The 17,314-nt window shown below is 55.1% G+C and overlaps 4 protein-coding genes across 4 annotated transcripts; 2 read left to right on the plus strand and 2 right to left on the minus strand.

The window, feature by feature from the left end:
* Window positions 1-4,084: 4,084 nt before the first annotated feature.
* On the minus strand, window positions 4,085-5,861 carry LOC120686860. Its single transcript, XM_039969054.1, has one exon. The coding sequence runs from the start codon at window positions 5,688-5,690 to the stop codon at window positions 4,341-4,343; it is 1,350 nt and encodes a 449-aa protein (XP_039824988.1). The 5' UTR covers window positions 5,691-5,861; the 3' UTR covers window positions 4,085-4,340.
* A 4,063-nt stretch (window positions 5,862-9,924) lies between these two features.
* LOC120686599 (probable CCR4-associated factor 1 homolog 9) lies at window positions 9,925-10,845 on the minus strand. The gene has a single exon (XM_039968808.1). It carries the CDS (start codon window positions 10,843-10,845, stop codon window positions 9,925-9,927), a length of 921 nt encoding a protein of 306 aa, XP_039824742.1.
* A 1,768-nt stretch (window positions 10,846-12,613) lies between these two features.
* LOC120686859 (exocyst complex component EXO70B1-like) lies at window positions 12,614-15,125 on the plus strand. Its single transcript, XM_039969053.1, has one exon. It carries the CDS (start codon window positions 12,823-12,825, stop codon window positions 14,890-14,892), a length of 2,070 nt encoding a protein of 689 aa, XP_039824987.1. The 5' UTR covers window positions 12,614-12,822; the 3' UTR covers window positions 14,893-15,125.
* A 920-nt stretch (window positions 15,126-16,045) lies between these two features.
* LOC120686600 (citrate-binding protein-like) lies at window positions 16,046-17,281 on the plus strand. Its single transcript, XM_039968809.1, has 2 exons — window positions 16,046-16,519; window positions 16,633-17,281. The coding sequence occupies exons 1-2, from the start codon at window positions 16,046-16,048 to the stop codon at window positions 17,029-17,031; spliced, it is 873 nt and encodes a 290-aa protein (XP_039824743.1). The 3' UTR covers window positions 17,032-17,281.
* Window positions 17,282-17,314: the final 33 nt, after the last annotated feature.

Raw genomic sequence — 17,314 nt, forward strand, 5'->3', positions numbered from 1 at the left:
CGACTCCGCATCTACATGCCAAAAGGAAAGGTACTCTGAAGATGTAAATCTAACAAGGAATAGCATCTGATTCAAGTACATGCATTACTAACTCTGGACCTCGGAAAGAACATCGGAACTAACTAATTTACTTCAATCAGAAGTGAGCAATGCTACCCTGCACTTGCCAGCAATGGCTTTTTAAGTATCTGGGGACAGCTGAGGTCAAACCATAGTGAGATGCATGTATGCCTGTATATTTTCAGACTTTGATGGCTTTGGAGTACGTTCGAGGACTTCTTCAGATTTGAGTTTGTCTTCTTCCAGCTGACAGCCAGAGCAAATCACCATCATCGTCCTAGTAGCGACGCAAGGCACTCAAAACACCCGACCACCGGCTGAGACACAAATTTCTGCATCAGTGGACACGGACACTCTTAAAGCAAAACATTGGATTTCGTCATCCTTGGAGGTTTCCATGTACACACGCCGACATGGTTTGGCTCGATGTGTTTTCTACTTTTCTGAGAGCCTCCCCACCCCTACAGGCAGCGGTGCCATCAACGGGCACCTGCCACCCTCGACACCGAAGATGAAGAACCACCGCCCGGCCTGCCGTTTGATACGTTAGGCTTGAGCTATGTGTTTGATACGAAAATGTGTATGTTCATTGCTTCCCGCGCGCCCATGTGCATATGTTATTTTGGGGTGTGTGTGTGTAGGGGGGGGGGGGGGGGTAAGACACATCATGCATGTTTGGATTAGTTTTTTCCAATATTATAAGGGCAGAGGTAGGTAAGTAGTAGAAGCATATATATGCCCTGTTTGGATACTTGGTTAGAAGTTAGAGTTAGAGTTAGTTTCTAGCTCTAGACTAACTAACTAATTCTAACCCAAGTGGTGTTTGGATGCAAGGGTTAGAGTTAGATTAAAGACACTTTTCCAATTATTTGGCTGGATCTGGTGTGGCCAGCTCTTGTGTGTCCTCCTGCCACTCACAAGTGTCACAAATAATTCTCCACAAATGAAGCAAGGAAAATATCCCCGTCCATTGTGGAGCTTGGAGAGAGGGGGGGGCGTTCCTGGACAGGCGTTGGCACCGGTCGGGGGGCGCTTGGCCGGGGAAGACACGCTGGGGAGCCGGTCGGAGAGGGGCCGCGCCGAGGAGCCGCTCGGAGGGAGGCCGCGCCGGGGAGCAGCTTGGAGGGGGGCCGCGCCGGGGAGCAGGGAGCAGCTCGGAGGGGGGCAGCGCCGGGGAGGGCGAGCGCAGGGCGGAGGGCGAGCGGCGGCGCCGGATCCGCCGCCAGGCGCCCTGGTCGCCAGGGGGTCAGGAACGGAGGGGGTGCGCTGGGTCGGGAGGGGAAGGGGGTCGCCACAGCCAGATCTAGATTGGAAAAAAAAACATGGGCCCCACCACTCTAACTCAAATAAGCACCCCTTAGGGGGGATAGTTTTTTGGGGTGGGTTAGATGCATCTAACCCACTCTAACCCACCCTGTTTGGCTACTTTTAGGTTAGATGGCTCCAATCTAACCCAATCTAACTCTAACCCATGGATCCAAACAGGGCCATAGGAATAGTATGGGATGTTTTTATAACAGCAAAGTGGAAATTTTATTTCATGCAGATTTAGGGCTTCCTTAGTTTATATGCTACTTTTAATAACGGAGGGTGTAGATCAATATGCATATCTAGAGGGTTATTTTAGATTACTTTTTATAATGGCAAAAAGATGAATAGTTTAGATAAAGACTAGAAGGTTCTTGGAGCTGCTCATACCCAGCTTCAGAAATTCTTGGAGCTAGAGTTGTAAATAAATCAAGGGTCTTTTGCTAAGTCATTATACTTTTATTTTATATTTAAAATAAAAAATATTTTAATCTATTTTACGAACTTCAGCTCTAGCATGGATCTCAGAGCTAGAGCTAGGCCAAACAAACCTTTGGATCATTTTTTCATAATACAGATGGCGGATAATAAGATATAGAGTTACTTTGATTATTTTCATAGTGGTAGAGATGTTTCTTTTTCTAAAAAGAGTATATAATAGACCCCATGATTATTATTATTAGTGATGATTAATGCCCCACCCCTAAATTAATGGCTGGATGTCTATGAATTCTCTGTGAACATCTAAGAATGACGTACGTGTACCAAGATCATGTACAAATTAAAGCAGCTCGTTTGCTTCGCCTTAGCGGAGCGAAATGATACCAAGCAGCCATGACAAAGGTTTCAAGGAAGGGACAGACAAAAGTTGCCTTAATCGATTCCGGCAGCCTTTGCTTGTTCTCCTTAAAAAAAGGCCAGCTCTTCATGCCTTCTGATCCACGGCTGATCGATCGTCGTTAACCTATTATTGCGTCGCTAAAACCGAATCGCGCGCTTAATTAGGCATTCAGAGAGTGATCAGTGAACACTAGGAACATATTTTCCCCGGATGCAGTAGCACTTATACATTGCATTATTGTTTAACTTCACTATCGAGCAGTCTTATATATACATACTGACCAGCGCAGATGCTTAATTTTTTTTTTTGAATGGTCACCGGAGGGGGGTATCTCCACCTAAATTGTATTCAAAAAGTGTGGCAGACCACAGATCAAAGGCATCATTTTTAAGAAAAATGAGACAAAACCCACATTGCTCGGTTAATTTGGGAAAACCGGGCTAAAACCTCAACAACTACCTAGCTAAACTAGGTCTAAACCAACTCCAGAGCCCAAGCACATGGGCAAATTTGTGGCATAACCACGAATAGAAAAAACATGCACACCCTAGCATAAGGGTGGAAATATGGCACAACCACGGATAGCAACAAAACCATTGCCGGCCTTAGGAAGCTAGGGTAGTCGCTTGCGCTGTCTTCCGACGATGAACCGCTCCACGGTCCGCTGCAAGCCAAGTCGTCTCATGAAGTCGTAGCTGCAAGCGCCGTCCATGGATGCTGCCTCATGCCGCACAGTTGCCGTCGTGGTTCGCTGCAAGCAGCTAGCCGACAACGACGAGACAACTCCTAGCCGCCAATCAGCCATCAATGTCATATGCCGAGTTGGTTCTCAGGCAGTGACGCTTCCAACAAGGGGGACGCCACCGTCGATCGCCACGAGCCACGGCCGCAGCAGAGGTGCACACACCCGCGTGGGAGGAGCCACTGCTGCAGCACCGCGAAGACCGGCTCCGGGGACGCTGGAACCGACCTCCAGGGCTGCAACGGAATAGGTTCTCCAAAGACGACGCTTCCAAGGAAGGAACGATGCCGAGGGCGCCGCCGCCGCCCGCCTGAGCAAACTCAGGCAAGGTTTTCACCGAGAGAGACTTGTCAGGGAGAGGAGGGCACCTCGACAACGCCCCCAAGGGAGAACACGGCGTCCACTGAACGTCGTCTGGAAAATCCCTCCTCCGACCGTCGCCGCAGCACCACGGGCCGCGGCCGCAACCACAGTCTGCAGCAGAGGTGGCCGCCGTCCACCAAGGCGCCCGCCGGCGCGCCCACGACGGACAACCCCGCGTGGGTGATGCCGCCGCCGCTGCCCAACGAACCTCCGGACCCGGGGGCGCCGGACCCGGCTGCCGGCGACCACGCGCCGCGACGGACGCTCCCGCGTGGTGGAAGCCGCCGCCGCATCGCGTAGATCCGGCCAGGGCGGTCGCACTGCCCCGGACCGTCGCCGCCGCCACCAAGCCCGGCACCGTGAGCCCGCCGTAGTGGGGGGCAGGGTGGGCACCGCAGCATCGGGCAGATCAGCCCCCAGGGGCGCCGGATCCGGACCCAGGACGCCGGATCCGCAGCCCCGGCCCGCCGCCGCCACCGTGCCCGGCACTGGCGCAGCTCGACGTGTGCGGCCATGCCTGTGCGCAGCTCAGGGAATGCCCCGCCGCCGCCTCCCCCGCAGGTGCACGGGCTTCCGGCGCCCTGCTCCGGCGGCGGCGAGGTGGGGGGAGGGAGGGAGGGTGCGCGGGGGGGGGGGGCGCCGCCCGAGCCGCCTCCGAGGGAGACGACGCGGGGGCCTCTCGGTTTTTTTCTTTTTCCCCCTACATGAAGGATGATTACGTGCCAGCGCAGATGCTTATCACAATCATAAAAGGAGATTGGATTCGGACTACTGAAAAAAAACTGAAAAGTACAAGCACACCACACTGAAATGAAATCGAGGATGAAGCTTTTAGGGGGGAATTTAACAAACAAAGACAAACATGCCGCCTTGATTCCATTCCGGCAGGCTTTATTTAAAGAAGACGACAAACAACACCTACTCATGCATTCATCACGAAACAACACACATACCATGCATCATATACCATCAGCGGCTTACTAGATCTGATGAGAATGAGATCGACGAGTAGTACGGTGCACGGCGTCAGACGGCCGACGACGATGGAGCAACTTGGGTGTTGACAGAGTTCTTCTTCCATGTCTTGGTGGTGGTGGTGGTGGTGGTGGTGGTGGAGGTGGTGGTGGTGGTGGCGGTGGTGCCCTCATCTTTCTTCACTTCGATCTGATCCGGGGTCGAAGCGCCTTCGTGGCCGATGCCTTTCCTGGTGGACGGGAAGACGATGAAGACGAAGCTGGCGACGAACCCAACCGCCAGCGGCAGGAGGGCTAGGAACTCCCTCCACTGCCTCGACTCCTTGGGGATCAGGCACGCCTGCACGCCGGCGTCGCAGAAGGCGATGGCCACGAACACGGCAGCGCTGAGGAGGGCGTGCAGGCAGTCCCGCCGCTTGATCCTCCTCCTCCTCTTCAATTCCTCCCACTCGTCTTCCCCTTCCATGGTAGGGTGATGGTCGAAGAGCCTGAAGCCCAAGGGGGTGGCGATCCCGTAGTAGGTGACGCCGTCCCTGTCGGTGATGCTGTCGGTGAAGCTGAGCGCCGCGCAGAGCACGGTGAGGAAGACGATGAGGCCCCAGGTGAAGGCGAAGTTGACGCCGTGGCGCTGGCACTCGCCGCCCCTGGTGAAGGACGGCGCCATGGTCTGGAAGGCCAGCGTGGTGCCGGCGGGCAGGAGCTTGGACAGCCCCGCCACGGTCACCATTGACTTGTCGAAGCGCCAGCGCTTCTGGTGGCTCGTGTCGTCGTCCGCCTCCGGGACGCCGTCGTCGCCGATGCCTTTCCTCTTGGAGGGGTATATGATGAGCACGAAGCTGGCGAGGAACCCCACTGCTAGCGGCAGGTGGTTGAGGAAATCCTTCCAGGCTTGCGATCCCTGCTTGACTAGGCACCTCTGCACGCCGGCGTCGCAGAAGGCAATGGCCACGAACACGGCGGCGCTGACGCCGGCGTGCAGGAAGTCCATCCAGTTCATCCTCATCCTCCTCAGCTGGCGGATGTTGTTGCCGCCGGCGGCCAGCTCCAGACCCCTCAGTTTCCGGTTGAAGAGCTTGAAGCCCGTGGGGGTGGCCACGCCGTAGTAGGTGACGCCATTCTTGTCGGTGATGCTGTCGGTGAAGCTGAGCGCCGCGCAGAGCACGGTGAGGAAACTGATGAGCCCCCAGGTGAAGGCAAAGTTGACGTCGTGGTCCTCGCACTCGCCGCCCTTGGTGAAGGCCGGCGCCATCGTCTGGAAGGCCAGCGTGGTGCCGGTCGGCAGGAGCTTCGACAGGCTCGCCACCGTCCCCAGTGACTTGTCGAAGAGCTGCTTCATCTTCTCCCCTGGAGGAATATTGCCGCCATCAGGATTGCTGCCCTTGTTGCCCTTGCCGTACGTCATAGTCCAAGTGCTGCTTCACCTTCTTCTCCCCGGGTCTGCTGGGATCAACACCATCAGGATTGCCGCCCTTGGGCGACGATGGGGGCGTGGCCTGCTGCTTGTTGGCCTCGCCCTGAACAGTACTGCTCATGATCGCTCGATGTGTGTTCAAGCAGCTACGTCCATCTGCACAGTGCACACCCGGCCGGCCGGCCATGTGCCCTTTTATACACGACAATAGACAGGAACGAGATTCTGCGAGCTGGAAAAGACCAGCGCACATGCGATGATACGTGCGCCTGGTCCTGTTGAGGATTTTTGTTCACGTCGCTTGGGTGTTAGGTTAAGTACCGGCAGCGAGGCTGGCACCACGTATACAAAGGTCCTTATTAATTCCATGTTGAAATGTTGGAACATTGGAAGCGACGACATGATTAATTTATATATTTTCTTTAGGCAGCAATGGAAGGGCCGAATTTCTATTCATCACATATGCGACTGCGATCTGCCGCATCGCAGTCGTGCTGCCACCGTCGCCGGTAGTCGCGCCGATGCCAGATTAGGGTTAGGGGAGGGGGTTGCGGAGTCCGCAGGATTTAGGAGATGGGGAGGAGGCGGTGGCGGTCCGTGGCTTGATAGCTGACGGGCCAGTAACTGGGGTGGGAGTTGGGTGACGGGCGAGAGCAGAGGCCATGAGACTAGGAAGATGAGCGGCGGTGGGAGCGAGCACCTTTTCCGATGCGTCCACCGTACCCCCGCAATGGGGAAGACATCATATCCCCTTGCGGTGGCACGGCAAGGCAGACCATGGCCTGAAACATGGTGACACCAGGGTCCGGGGCACAAGAAGAATAGGTGGTCGATGTCTTCCGCTGCCGATGATTATTGTGCTGCTCCATGATTTGTGGATTAATTGCCATGAATCATGTACGCACCTCAAACTTAATTTTATTTGCTCACAGTTTTATTATTTGATTCGATCAATTAGTTTTGTAGCAAGGACTTGGAAGCCCCTGCGGTTAGTCAATACTTTCCATAGGCCTCTCTCATATACTCACTACGTTGCGAGTGTTCTAGTGTGTATTTGATTTACTGTCTATGATGAGATAAATGTTTAATTTACAACCAAAACAAAAAATGTTCCAGCCTAAATATTAAATGTTCTACTATATTTGATTCCTTAGCTTGTTAATGAAAATAATAATTTGAAAGTGTTCCAACTTCAGAAATTTTTGACGTTGAGACATGTTTCAACTTCAGAACTTGTCCCTGACGCCGCCGTGCATCACCCAGTGGACGGAGCCGCCGCCGCTGCAGTATGGGTGAAGAGAGGAGCAGTGCGAGCGGCGATGGGTAGCGGCCCGGTCATGGGGTCGTACACCCAGATGCCGGACGGCCCGGTCGCATCCTCGCGCTGGAGGCGGCGGAGCACGACGAGGACGCCGCGCGACGTCACGGGCTTGTAACGGGCCGGCGCCGCCGCCGCGGGACACGAACGGCGCGAGGTGCTAGCTTCTCGCACTACTACAGAATAGGCCTTTGTTCCAAGCCATTTGTCCCGGCTGCCTTTGGACCCGGGACAAAAGATGGCTTTTGTCCCGGGTCCAATGGCTAGCCGGGCTAGCGGGGGGATATGGGCCTTTTGTCCCGGTTGGAGGCACCAACCGGGACAAAAATGGAGCCTTTTGTCCCGGTTGGTGCCTCCAACCGGAACAAAAGGCTGCGCGGAACTTTTGTCCCGGTTGGTGGCTCCAACCGGGACTAAAGGGTACATTTAATCCCGGTTAGAGTTTCACGCGTTATTTATTTTCACCGCACCGCTTCTCTCTGTCAGCTCTATCTCTTTCTTCTCTCCCTCGACATCTCCTCCCAGTGAAGTTTTCTCCCCTCCCACCCTGAGCTCCCTTCGATCCGTCCCTCCCCGGCGCGGGCGGGGCCCGGCGAGCCGCCGCGCGGGCGCGGGCAGGGGTCGGCTAGCCGCTGCGCGGCCGCGGGCCGCCGCGCGAGGCCAGGCGCGGGCCACCGCGCGTGCGGGACGACGAGCCGCCGCGCGACGCCAGGCGCGTGCGGGCAGCCGCCGCTGCCGCCCAGACCGGCACGGGCAGGGACCAGACCGGCGTGGGCAGGGACTCGACGGGCACGGGCAGGGACCAGACCAACGTGCTGCCGCCGCAGCCAAGTGCAGGTGGGCGGGGACAAGCGCAAGGACGTGCTGCCGCCGCAGCCAAGTGCAGGTGGGCGGGGACAAACGCAAGGACGGCGACGAAAGCATGCTTTGTTGTTGATTTTGTTCGTTTAATTTGTGGATCTTTGTGATGTGAATCAATCAATTTTAGATCTTGTGTTTTCGTACTTGTGTGTTGTATGAAATACTGATGTATGATGTGTTATGAATTAGATCTTGATTTTGAGATTGTGTTATGAATCAGATCTTGATTTTGATATTGCAGTTTTGGATAAATCTTTGGATTTGGAGAACCAGCTTGCAAACGCGAAAGCAGGAGCTGGGGATCCGATTTTTTTTTATTCGTGAAAAATGGCATTTGTCCCGGTTGAATAGCTGCCGGGACAAAAGAATATCTATATTTGTCCCGGATGGACAATCCCGGGTGGAAAACCGGGATAAAAGATAGTTAGTAACCGGGATAAAATAGCGATTCTGTAGTAGTGTCGGTGAGGTGCGCCGCGGCGGGCGTCGCTGGATGCGCCAGGGAGAATGGCGGCGGCGGGGGAAGCCCGGGGCAGAGCGTGCCTGTGGAGGAAGCCGAGCACAGGCGCGGGGGCACCACGGCGCTGGGCCCGTGGCAGGCGCGCCAGATGAAGGCCGGGCTGAGGACGTCGCGGCGGAGGGGCTTGCAGCAGGCGGCGCAACGGACGAGGGTCGCGGCGTCGGACTGCGCGACGATGTCAAGAAGGTCCGACGGAAGAGCCGGCGCGGCCGTGAAAACATGGCGTCGCTTGCGTGGCGACATCGCCTGTACGTGCATGTTCGTACTACACGAAAACCAGCCTCCGGCGATCCGGGGTTGCGCGGCGGCCGGCGTCGACAGGCTTGTTAATATAAATTCCCACGAATTGAAAGCTGGCTCCCATAGTCCGATCCGAATCCGATTCGGAAAGGCCTATCTGACAAACTTGGGGTACATTAGAGAATCTTCAAGAGATTTTATATTCTCGATGAGTTAGGTTTTGTTTAGATCCAAAATTCAAACTTTCAAAAATGTCACATCAAATATTGCAGCAGCTCCATCAAGAATTAAATATAGACGAAATAAAAAACTAATTGCACAGTTTGCTTGTAAATTGCGAAACGAATCTAATGAGCCTAATTAGGCCGTGATTAGACACTAAAATGCTACAGTAAAATATGTTCTAATGATGTATTAATTATGTTTAATAAATTCGTCTCGTAGTTTACATACGGATTATGTAATTTATTTTACAATTAGTTCACGTTTAATACCTCAAATGTATTCTGAAATATCCGATGTGACACTTTATACCAAAACTTCACACCATCTAAACACACCCTAGAAATGAGAAATCCTACCAAAAAACTGAATCCAACAAACTCTATATACTCCTCGCTAATCTATCCTGCTAGTTATCCTGTCGGCCTCGCTCGGCAATTATCCCGAGCCCATCCACCTCGCCATCCCGGCCCCACCCCCGCGCTCCATCCAGGCAATTATCTCGACAAGCTGACATGGCTTTGCTTGACTCTTGTATACGTACTGATCTGTTCTTTTATACTGCTAATAAAGCCACTATTTTGTAAACTTGGTGTGTGGCTGTCAAGTGTCAATGAATACAATGCAGATTAAGCTACAACAGAAAGATTATCAGTTCCAACTGACTAATAACCACAAACATGCCAGAAGTATATGTTTGGTTCCCGTAACAAAAACCGTTACAGTAACTGAAAAATCAGTTGCACATCATGTTGTAACAATTTCTTCTTCAGGAATGTAAGGATTCAGACATCCAGCAGGGGGTGAGCATGTATCTGTTGATGCTCTGCTGTTGATCCCAGATGAGATGCCGTTACAACAATGGGCAAATCAGCTGTGCATCATGTTCAGGAATGGGTTCAGAAACGATGTAAACCATCATCCAGAGGGAAGAGCATATATCAAACAAACAATTCAGAAAAGAGGACAACAATCTGACGCTGATGAATATTGATTCAGAAGAACAGCTACAACAGTTGACGAATCATCTGCACGTAATCTTGTGCTCAATTCCTACAACACAATCAGCTCGACCACGGCGGCGGCGCGTGCAGGCCGTCGATGCAGCCGGCGTGCACGTCGACGCCGTCCCAGGCGAAGTAAAGCCCCTTGATCCGCATGAACACCTGGCACGCGGCGAGGCTCTTCTCCCCGGCCTGCCAGGGGCCCCTCGCCGCGGCGGCGGGCGCGCCGAGCAGCGCCGCCAGGTACGCGAGCGGGCCCTTGAGGGTGACGCCCCTCGGCACCCGCGCCGCCACGTACCTCACGTCGAACACCCTCCCGCCGAGGTACCCTCTCAGCGCCGCCAGGAACTCGCCCCTGGTGTCCGGCAGCGGCGCGCCGCCGGTGAGCGCCTTGAGGAGGAACCCGAGGTGGTAGAGCCCGCCGTGCGCGACCCAGGTGACGTTGCCCCGGGTCTCGGCGGAGACCACGCCGGTGGCGCGCAGGGCGTAGGCGAGCGCCCGCAGGGTCGTCGCGGCCCCTGGGCCGCCGCCGCCGCCGCCGGGGAGCAGCCCGACCTGCCACACGGACGCGGCGGCGGCGGCGGCCCAGGGGGCGGCGCGCAGCGCGGGGAGCCGCCCGTGCGCGTCGCAGAGCGTGATGCCGAGCCGGAGGAGCGGGAACGCGTCGACGTCGATCTTGGCGAGCGCGTACCGCGCCGCGGCGGGGAGGCACTCCACCCGCACGCCCGGCGGCAGCGCGGCGAGGCCGTCGGCGTCGGCGTAGTCGTAGTCGTCCCCTCCGGCGGCGTGCTCCGCGTAGACGGTGACGTAGGGGTACCGCGGCAGGAGGGCGCGGATGGTCGCCAGCTCCGGCATGAGGTTCTCGGCGCAGACCAGCCGGACGAACACGTCGTTGCACCGCGGGCGCGGCGGCCGGAGCGCGGAGGGCGGGACGGCCGTGCCCCCCGTCGTGGCCGGAGATGGTGCGCGGCGGCTGGACATGGTCGGCGGCGGGTCGGTCGAGTCCCCTGCGGCGGGCTCGGCGGCGGTTTTTAGATGGATTCGGGAGGTGGGCGGTGGGTTTCACCGCAACTGCGATGCCGATGCGAAACAAGAACCGAGTCCGGCTAGAAGCCTAGAACACAAGATTCCGCAAATATAGGAGTCTCTGTTTTCCTTCCATAAATTATGGTACACGTGGCACATACCACGTGGCAATGAGTCTTTTTTTTTAACAAAAGAGCTACATCGAGAGATCTCTCAATTTAAGCTAAATGGAGATCCCCTCCCATTCTTATTAGGATTGCAAGAAAGAAAAAACAAAAGGGAAGAAGAAGGTAGCAAAGGAGAAGAAGATAACAACGTGGCGGCTCCAGCTGCGATGATGTCAGGGTTTGGGTTCAGAATTGGGGGTTTGGGCCTCCAAGTTTACCTGGGTGTTCCGAGGTCGAGAGGGTGGTTTGGGAGGCAACCGTCTTGGCGGTGGAGTTGGGTGGCGATGGCGTCGTCGATGTGATTCTGGAAGACAACCAGTGGACAGTGTTGGAGACTGGAGCATTCGTCGGAGATGAAGAAGATGACAGCAATAATGGCGATGGCGTCGTTCCCGCCGAATGGAAGGTGAGGGGAGGAGAGGGAGGGGAGAGGTGGGGTAGGTGGAGGACATTCCTCACTGATGGTGATGCTGGGGGTGAAGATAAGAACGGAGAGGATGGCTCAGAGAAAGGGAAGGGGTTGGGAAGGGGAGAGAATAGGTGCGAATATGGTGAGGAAGGCGAGAGCGGGGGTCGGGCAGGGGAGATGAGGGAGGGAGGAAAGCGAGGCCGGTATATTTTTCTTTTTTTATTCAGCAATACAGTATATAAGGTGGATAGAGGGTCTCAACAGAGCCCGGAAACCCCTCTCCGCGGAGATGCCTCCATGCAAATGATGTGATAATTTCTACAATTCTACTAGTGTCTCGTGTGCCACTATGCAGATCATGTATGATGCGCATTGGTAAATTGATAAAAGTGAGTAGTGCGAAAATAATTTGATTAAGTAAAGTGAGTAGTGCGAAAATAAGTTGATTAAGTGGGCTACCACATGCGAGAGCCCAATAAAGAGAGAAAATTGTAATTTTAGGGTTCAAAATAACACATATTGCAATTTTGCTATATGTAACATTGACATTGTAGAAATACAACTCCAAATCACCAACACCTTGATTTTTCTGCCATTTGATGTATTTCCTCTCTTTTCTGTTTTCTTTTTTCATGTATTTCGCATGTGAAAGGATCATTTTGAATTTAACTTGACTAGGTTAAGGCCGGGCGGTTGAGTTGGCTAGCCCGGCCCGGTAGCGTCGCGCTCTCAGCAGGTCCTGAGTTCGATTCTCATCAGAAGCGAATTTCAGGCTGCTGAGAAAAAAAAACCCCTCGCTGTGCTCGCCGTAAGGCTTGGCTCTCACAGGCATGGGCCAGGGTTCGGGGGATTTCTCTACCCGGGTAAGCCGATGTGGCTTCCTCTTAATGAAAAAACAGTAGGGTCGTTTCTTCCCCCGGTAGAGTTTTTTTAGGTTATGCGATATGCATGGGTCTCGAGTTGAAAAATAATAATACTCCCTCTCCTTTTGAATTCCAATATGAACATTTAGGACAACCTATTATTGAGAACGGAGAAGATTGGATCGCAATCTTTTTTTTTCCTTCCACTTTATTGGAGGAGCTGCTTCTTGCAGAGAACATGCTTTGGCGAGGAACTCACGTCGCCGCGAGCTTGTCAGCACCAATGCTTTCTTTAGCAAACCCTTTGCCTTGCTAAGAGAGGAGAGAGAGACATTTTCAAGTCATGTCTCCCTCAACCTCCGGCGACCTCTCCTCCCTCTCCAACACCTCCTCCACCATCCTCCATCCTCTCTCCGCTCCCTTCGCATGCCTCAGAAACCAACCATTATTGAGGCATTGACCTTGATCGCAAGCTCGTTGGCCGCGGCAAGAAATGGATAGGATCCCCATCGCGCCGCTCAAGTCCAGCAGCTTCTCGGCGGCCACCACCCGGGAGGACAAGCTTGCCCGCAACCTCTCGCTCGGCCCCATCAAGCTCAACGAGCACATCAAGGAGGCGCGCGTCGAGAAGGCCGACAACAATGCCGGCGGCGGGGACGCGGCGGGCGGCGGCGACGACGGCGTGCCGGAGGAGGCCAGCGAGCCTGACTTCGCCACTCTATCGGCGGAGATCGACGCGTTCCTCGCCGCCCACCGGGGCGGCGAGTCGCCGCCGCCCGTCTCGGAGGTGACGCTGGACAGGTTCGCCAGCGCCGTGGAGCAGGAGATCGCGCCGTCGGAGGGGACCGAGGACAAGTGGGTGCCCGAGGTGCCCGGCGAGGCGCCGCCGCTCCTGTCGGCGATCAAGCGCATCGCGGCGCTCTCGTCGGCGCTGACCGAGAACCCGGCGGAGGGCGCCAAGTACACGATCGGGGTGCACCGCGTCACGGGCGTGCTCCACCGCGTGATGACGTTCGTGGAGGACGAGTTCCACGCGCTGCTCGAGGACCCCCGCGTCGCCAAGACGGTGCCCGGTGGCGACACCGGCAGCGCCACGGGGCGGTCGATGCGGCGGCCGCCGTCGTTCGGGCACGGCGCGGAGCCCGACCGCTGCGTGATCCCCTCGGCGGACGGCGGCGGCGCCGGGGAGGCCTCCCCAACGTTCCCGCCGGAGACCGTGGACCGGCTGCGCGCCATGGCGGAGGCCATGCTCGCCGCCGGGTACGACACCGAGTGCACGGAGGTGTTCCTGGTGGCGCGGCGGAACGCGCTGGACGCGTCGCTGCAGAGCCTCGGGTACGACAAGCCGAGCATCGACGACGTGGTGCGGATGCCGCTGGAGGCGCTGGAGACGGAGGTGGCCACGTGGATCAAGGCGTTCCACCACACCGTCGAGGTCGGGCTCCCCGGCGAGCGCGACCTCTGCGCCCGCGTCTTCGCCGGCGGCGGCCGCGAGGGCCTCGGCCGCGCCATCTTCGCGGACCTCGCGCGCTGCGCCATGCTGCACCTGCTCAACTTCACGGAGGCCGTGGCGCTCACCAAGCGCGCCGCCGAGAAGCTCTTCAAGGTGCTCGACATGTACGAGGTGATCCGCGACGTCGCCCCCGCCGTGGACGCGCTCGCCGCCGCCGCCGCGCCCGGCGAGGAGGAGGAGGAGGCCTCCGGCGCCCTGGCCGACCTCAAGTGCGAGCTGGCCTCGGTGCGCTCCCGCCTGGGCGAGTCGGCGGCGGCCATCTTCTGCGACCTAGAAATCTCCATCCGCGGGGACGCCGGCAAGCAGCCGGTCCCCGGCGGCGCCGTGCACCCGCTGACCCGGTACCTGATGAACTACCTCAAGTACGCGTGCGAGTACAAGAGCACGCTGGAGCAGGTGTTCCAGGAGTACCGGCGCCCGGACGACGACGAGCACGAGGCCGCCGGCGGCGGCGGCGGCGACCCGTTCGCGGCGCAGCTGATGGAGGTGATGGAGCTGCTGCACGGGAACCTGGAGGCCAAGTCGCGGCTGTACAAGGACCCGTCGCTGAGCAGCATCTTCCTGATGAACAACGGGCGGTACATGCTGCAGAAGATCCGGGGGTCGCCGGAGATCAACGCGGTGGTCGGCGAGGCGTGGTCCCGGAAGCGGTCGACGGACTTGCGGCAGTACCACAAGAACTACCAGCGGGAGACGTGGAGCCGCGTGCTGAACCTGCTCCGGGACGACGGCGTGATCACCGTGAAGGGGCACGTGCAGAAGCAAGTGCTCAAGGACCGGTTCAAGCAGTTCAACGCCGCCATGGACGAGATCCAGCGGACGCAGGGGGCGTGGGTGGTCAGCGACGAGCAGCTGCAGTCGGAGCTCAGGGTGTCCATCGCCGCCGTCATCGTGCCGGCGTACCGGTCCTTCCTCGGCCGCTTCGCGCAGCACTTCACCGCGGGGAGGCAGACGGAGAAGTACGTCAAGCTCAGCGGCGAGGACCTCGAGGCCATCATTGAGGAGCTCTTCGACGGCAACGCCGCGTCCATGCCCAGGAGAAGGATGTAATAATGTACAAAAACAAACTAAGGAGCCATGGAAAACCTCCGATCCCCTAATTTGATTTAAGCAATTATCATTATGATTACTGTATTTTATTTTTCTGTTTTTTTCTTACTTTCGATCTTTCATGGGAGTGTTGGTCGAACAGTACGTACAGATGATGTTGTAATCCTATAATTAACAAACTCACTGTATTTATGTTGCTCAATCACAGCAGACCATAGATGTGTAATCATCATGCAATCATGTTCATACTCAAATGGTTGGTATGTGTTAACACTCTTCTTCTTTTTTTAGGGTAGTGTTGACACTTTTTGTCTATGATGAAACCTAGTTTTTTTTAAAAAAAATATGATGAAACATAGTTACTGTATTCTTTTGGTTGGTCCAAATAATAATTGTACTTACTCTATTGGGCCAGGCCTGGCTCATTTCAAGTATTGGGCCGCATGGCTCAGACAAGTATTCTGTCTTGTCCTCTATTGTTGATGGGCTTAAACGGCGGGTAGAAAGAAGAAAGATACTGAATAGTGGATAAAAAAACAGAGAAAAGTCCATTTTACACCTTTAAACTATCACAAAAGTCTGATTTTTAATTATTGAAATTGGACAAATTTGGCCCTTTAGGTAGTTTTGGAGGTGGTTTTCTATTTTGTGAGAATTAAAAATATTCAAATTTAAACTAAAAAAATTCATAAGTAAAATAATTCATTTAAATAAAAAAGCACAAAATGGGTATAATTTTTTTTCTAAAAATGAAATCTATCTATTGGTACAATATTTTTCAATTATTCAGCATAATATTTAGTTGCTTGTAATTATGTCTATTGTTTTTAAATAACTAAGATTCAAATAGAGCAATAATAAATATATTATATTTTTTAAAAAAATTTGGTACTTGTTTCTATTTGATTTTTTAAAGCTAATAAGAATTTTTATTTTTAAAAAATACGAAACCACTTTGGAAACCACCCCAAGGGCCAGATTTGTCCGGTTTCAACAGTTGGATGGTCTATGTTATTCGGTTTTGTAGTTGAAAGTTGAAAATCAGACTTCTGCGATAGTTCAAGGGTGTAATTTGGACTTCTCCCATAGTTCAAGGGTGTAATTTGACTTCTCCCTAAAAAAATGCACCACCATTGCCGGCCTCTACCATCACATGTCGCCGTCGTCTTCTGGCTCCACCAGGACGGCGCCAAAATCCCGCGCGGATTCAGGCATTCAGCATTTCAGTGATCCATGGCCCAATCAACTCCGAGAGCCGGCAACTCTGTCCCTTGCGCTCATGCTCATCAGTTCAAAAGCTTTTATGGCTCAAGGCACGGGCGTTCCGTCGTCGTCGTCGCTGCTTCCGTCAATGGCGGCGTCGCGCCGATCATTGCTCCTGTTGCTGCTGCTGCTGGCGGCGTCGTGCGCCGCGCACCCGGCCCGCGGCGAGGGCCTGCTGACCGACGGCTTCACGGCGGTGGAGCTGACCGAGGCGCAGTTCAAGGTGCAGAAGCCCTACGACGTGCCGCTGGCCGAGCGCTACGAGCTCCTCGCCGGCGGCGTGCGCCGGATGTGGGTCTACGCCGCCGACAAGCCCATCACCGCCGCCCACCCCGGCGGCCCCCGCACCGAGATCAAGATTGAGGCAAGACCAGAGCTGATCGACATCTAGCTGCTCCTGCTGTGATCTTGCAGTAACATTTTTTTGCTTGCTTGCTTGCTTCAGTCTAATTCGTGGTCGTGTGTTGAAGCACGCAGCTGGTCTACAGCTCCGGGGTGTGGCAGTTCGAGGGCTACGGCTACATCCCCTGCGGCACGTCGGGGGCGTCGGTGATGCAGATCTTCGGCGCGGCGGAGCACGCGACCACGCTGATGCTGCACGTCTACGACGGCCGGCTGACCTACTACCACGACGTCGCCGCGGGGGTCGTCGACGCCGGCATCTACGACCGGTGGTTCAGGCTCAACGTGATCCACGACGTCGCGGCGTCCAACGTGACCGTCTTCGTCGACGGCGAGCGCCGGCTGACCGCGCCGGGGCGCGGCGGGGATTCGCACTACTTCAAGTTCGGCGTGTACGGGCAGTCCAATAACGGCATGTCGTACCGGATGGAGTCGCGGTGGAGGGACGTCAAGGTCTTCACCAAGTGCAGTTGAGATTTGTGCATGCGTCGACAGAAGTATGCATGTATGTACACATCATCATCATCATCATCTCTCTCTCTGGTCAACTTTCTCTGAATTTATTCTCCAACTTATCCTTAATGCATCTTTGAGTAGTACCCATGTCGCTACCTTTTTGCCTTAGATTTCTTGCCGCATAATTATTTGCTTTGTTCGGCTGGCTGTGACTAATAACTGGTGCTAATTTATTGTAAGCGAAAAATATTGCTGGCTGGTTACTGGCTGGTGTTTAATACTGATTTAGTATGAAAGAAAA

This window comes from Panicum virgatum, chromosome 8N (genome assembly GCF_016808335.1).
Source record: "Panicum virgatum strain AP13 chromosome 8N, P.virgatum_v5, whole genome shotgun sequence".
In the NCBI taxonomy this organism is placed as follows: domain Eukaryota; kingdom Viridiplantae; phylum Streptophyta; class Magnoliopsida; order Poales; family Poaceae; genus Panicum; species Panicum virgatum.

Bases quoted from the DNA above. Each gene is read 5' to 3' on its own strand.
- LOC120686600 (XM_039968809.1), top strand. From the start codon at position 16,046: ATGTCGCCGTCGTCTTCTGGCTCCACCAGGACGGCGCCAAAATCCCGC. The intron at 16,520-16,632 runs GCAAGACCAGAG...TGAAGCACGCAG, and splicing joins GCACCGAGATCAAGATTGAG to CTGGTCTACAGCTCCGGGGT.
- LOC120686859 (XM_039969053.1), top strand. From the start codon at position 12,823: ATGGATAGGATCCCCATCGCGCCGCTCAAGTCCAGCAGCTTCTCGGCG.
- LOC120686599 (XM_039968808.1), bottom strand. From the start codon at position 10,845: ATGTCCAGCCGCCGCGCACCATCTCCGGCCACGACGGGGGGCACGGCC.
- LOC120686860 (XM_039969054.1), bottom strand. From the start codon at position 5,690: ATGACGTACGGCAAGGGCAACAAGGGCAGCAATCCTGATGGCGGCAAT.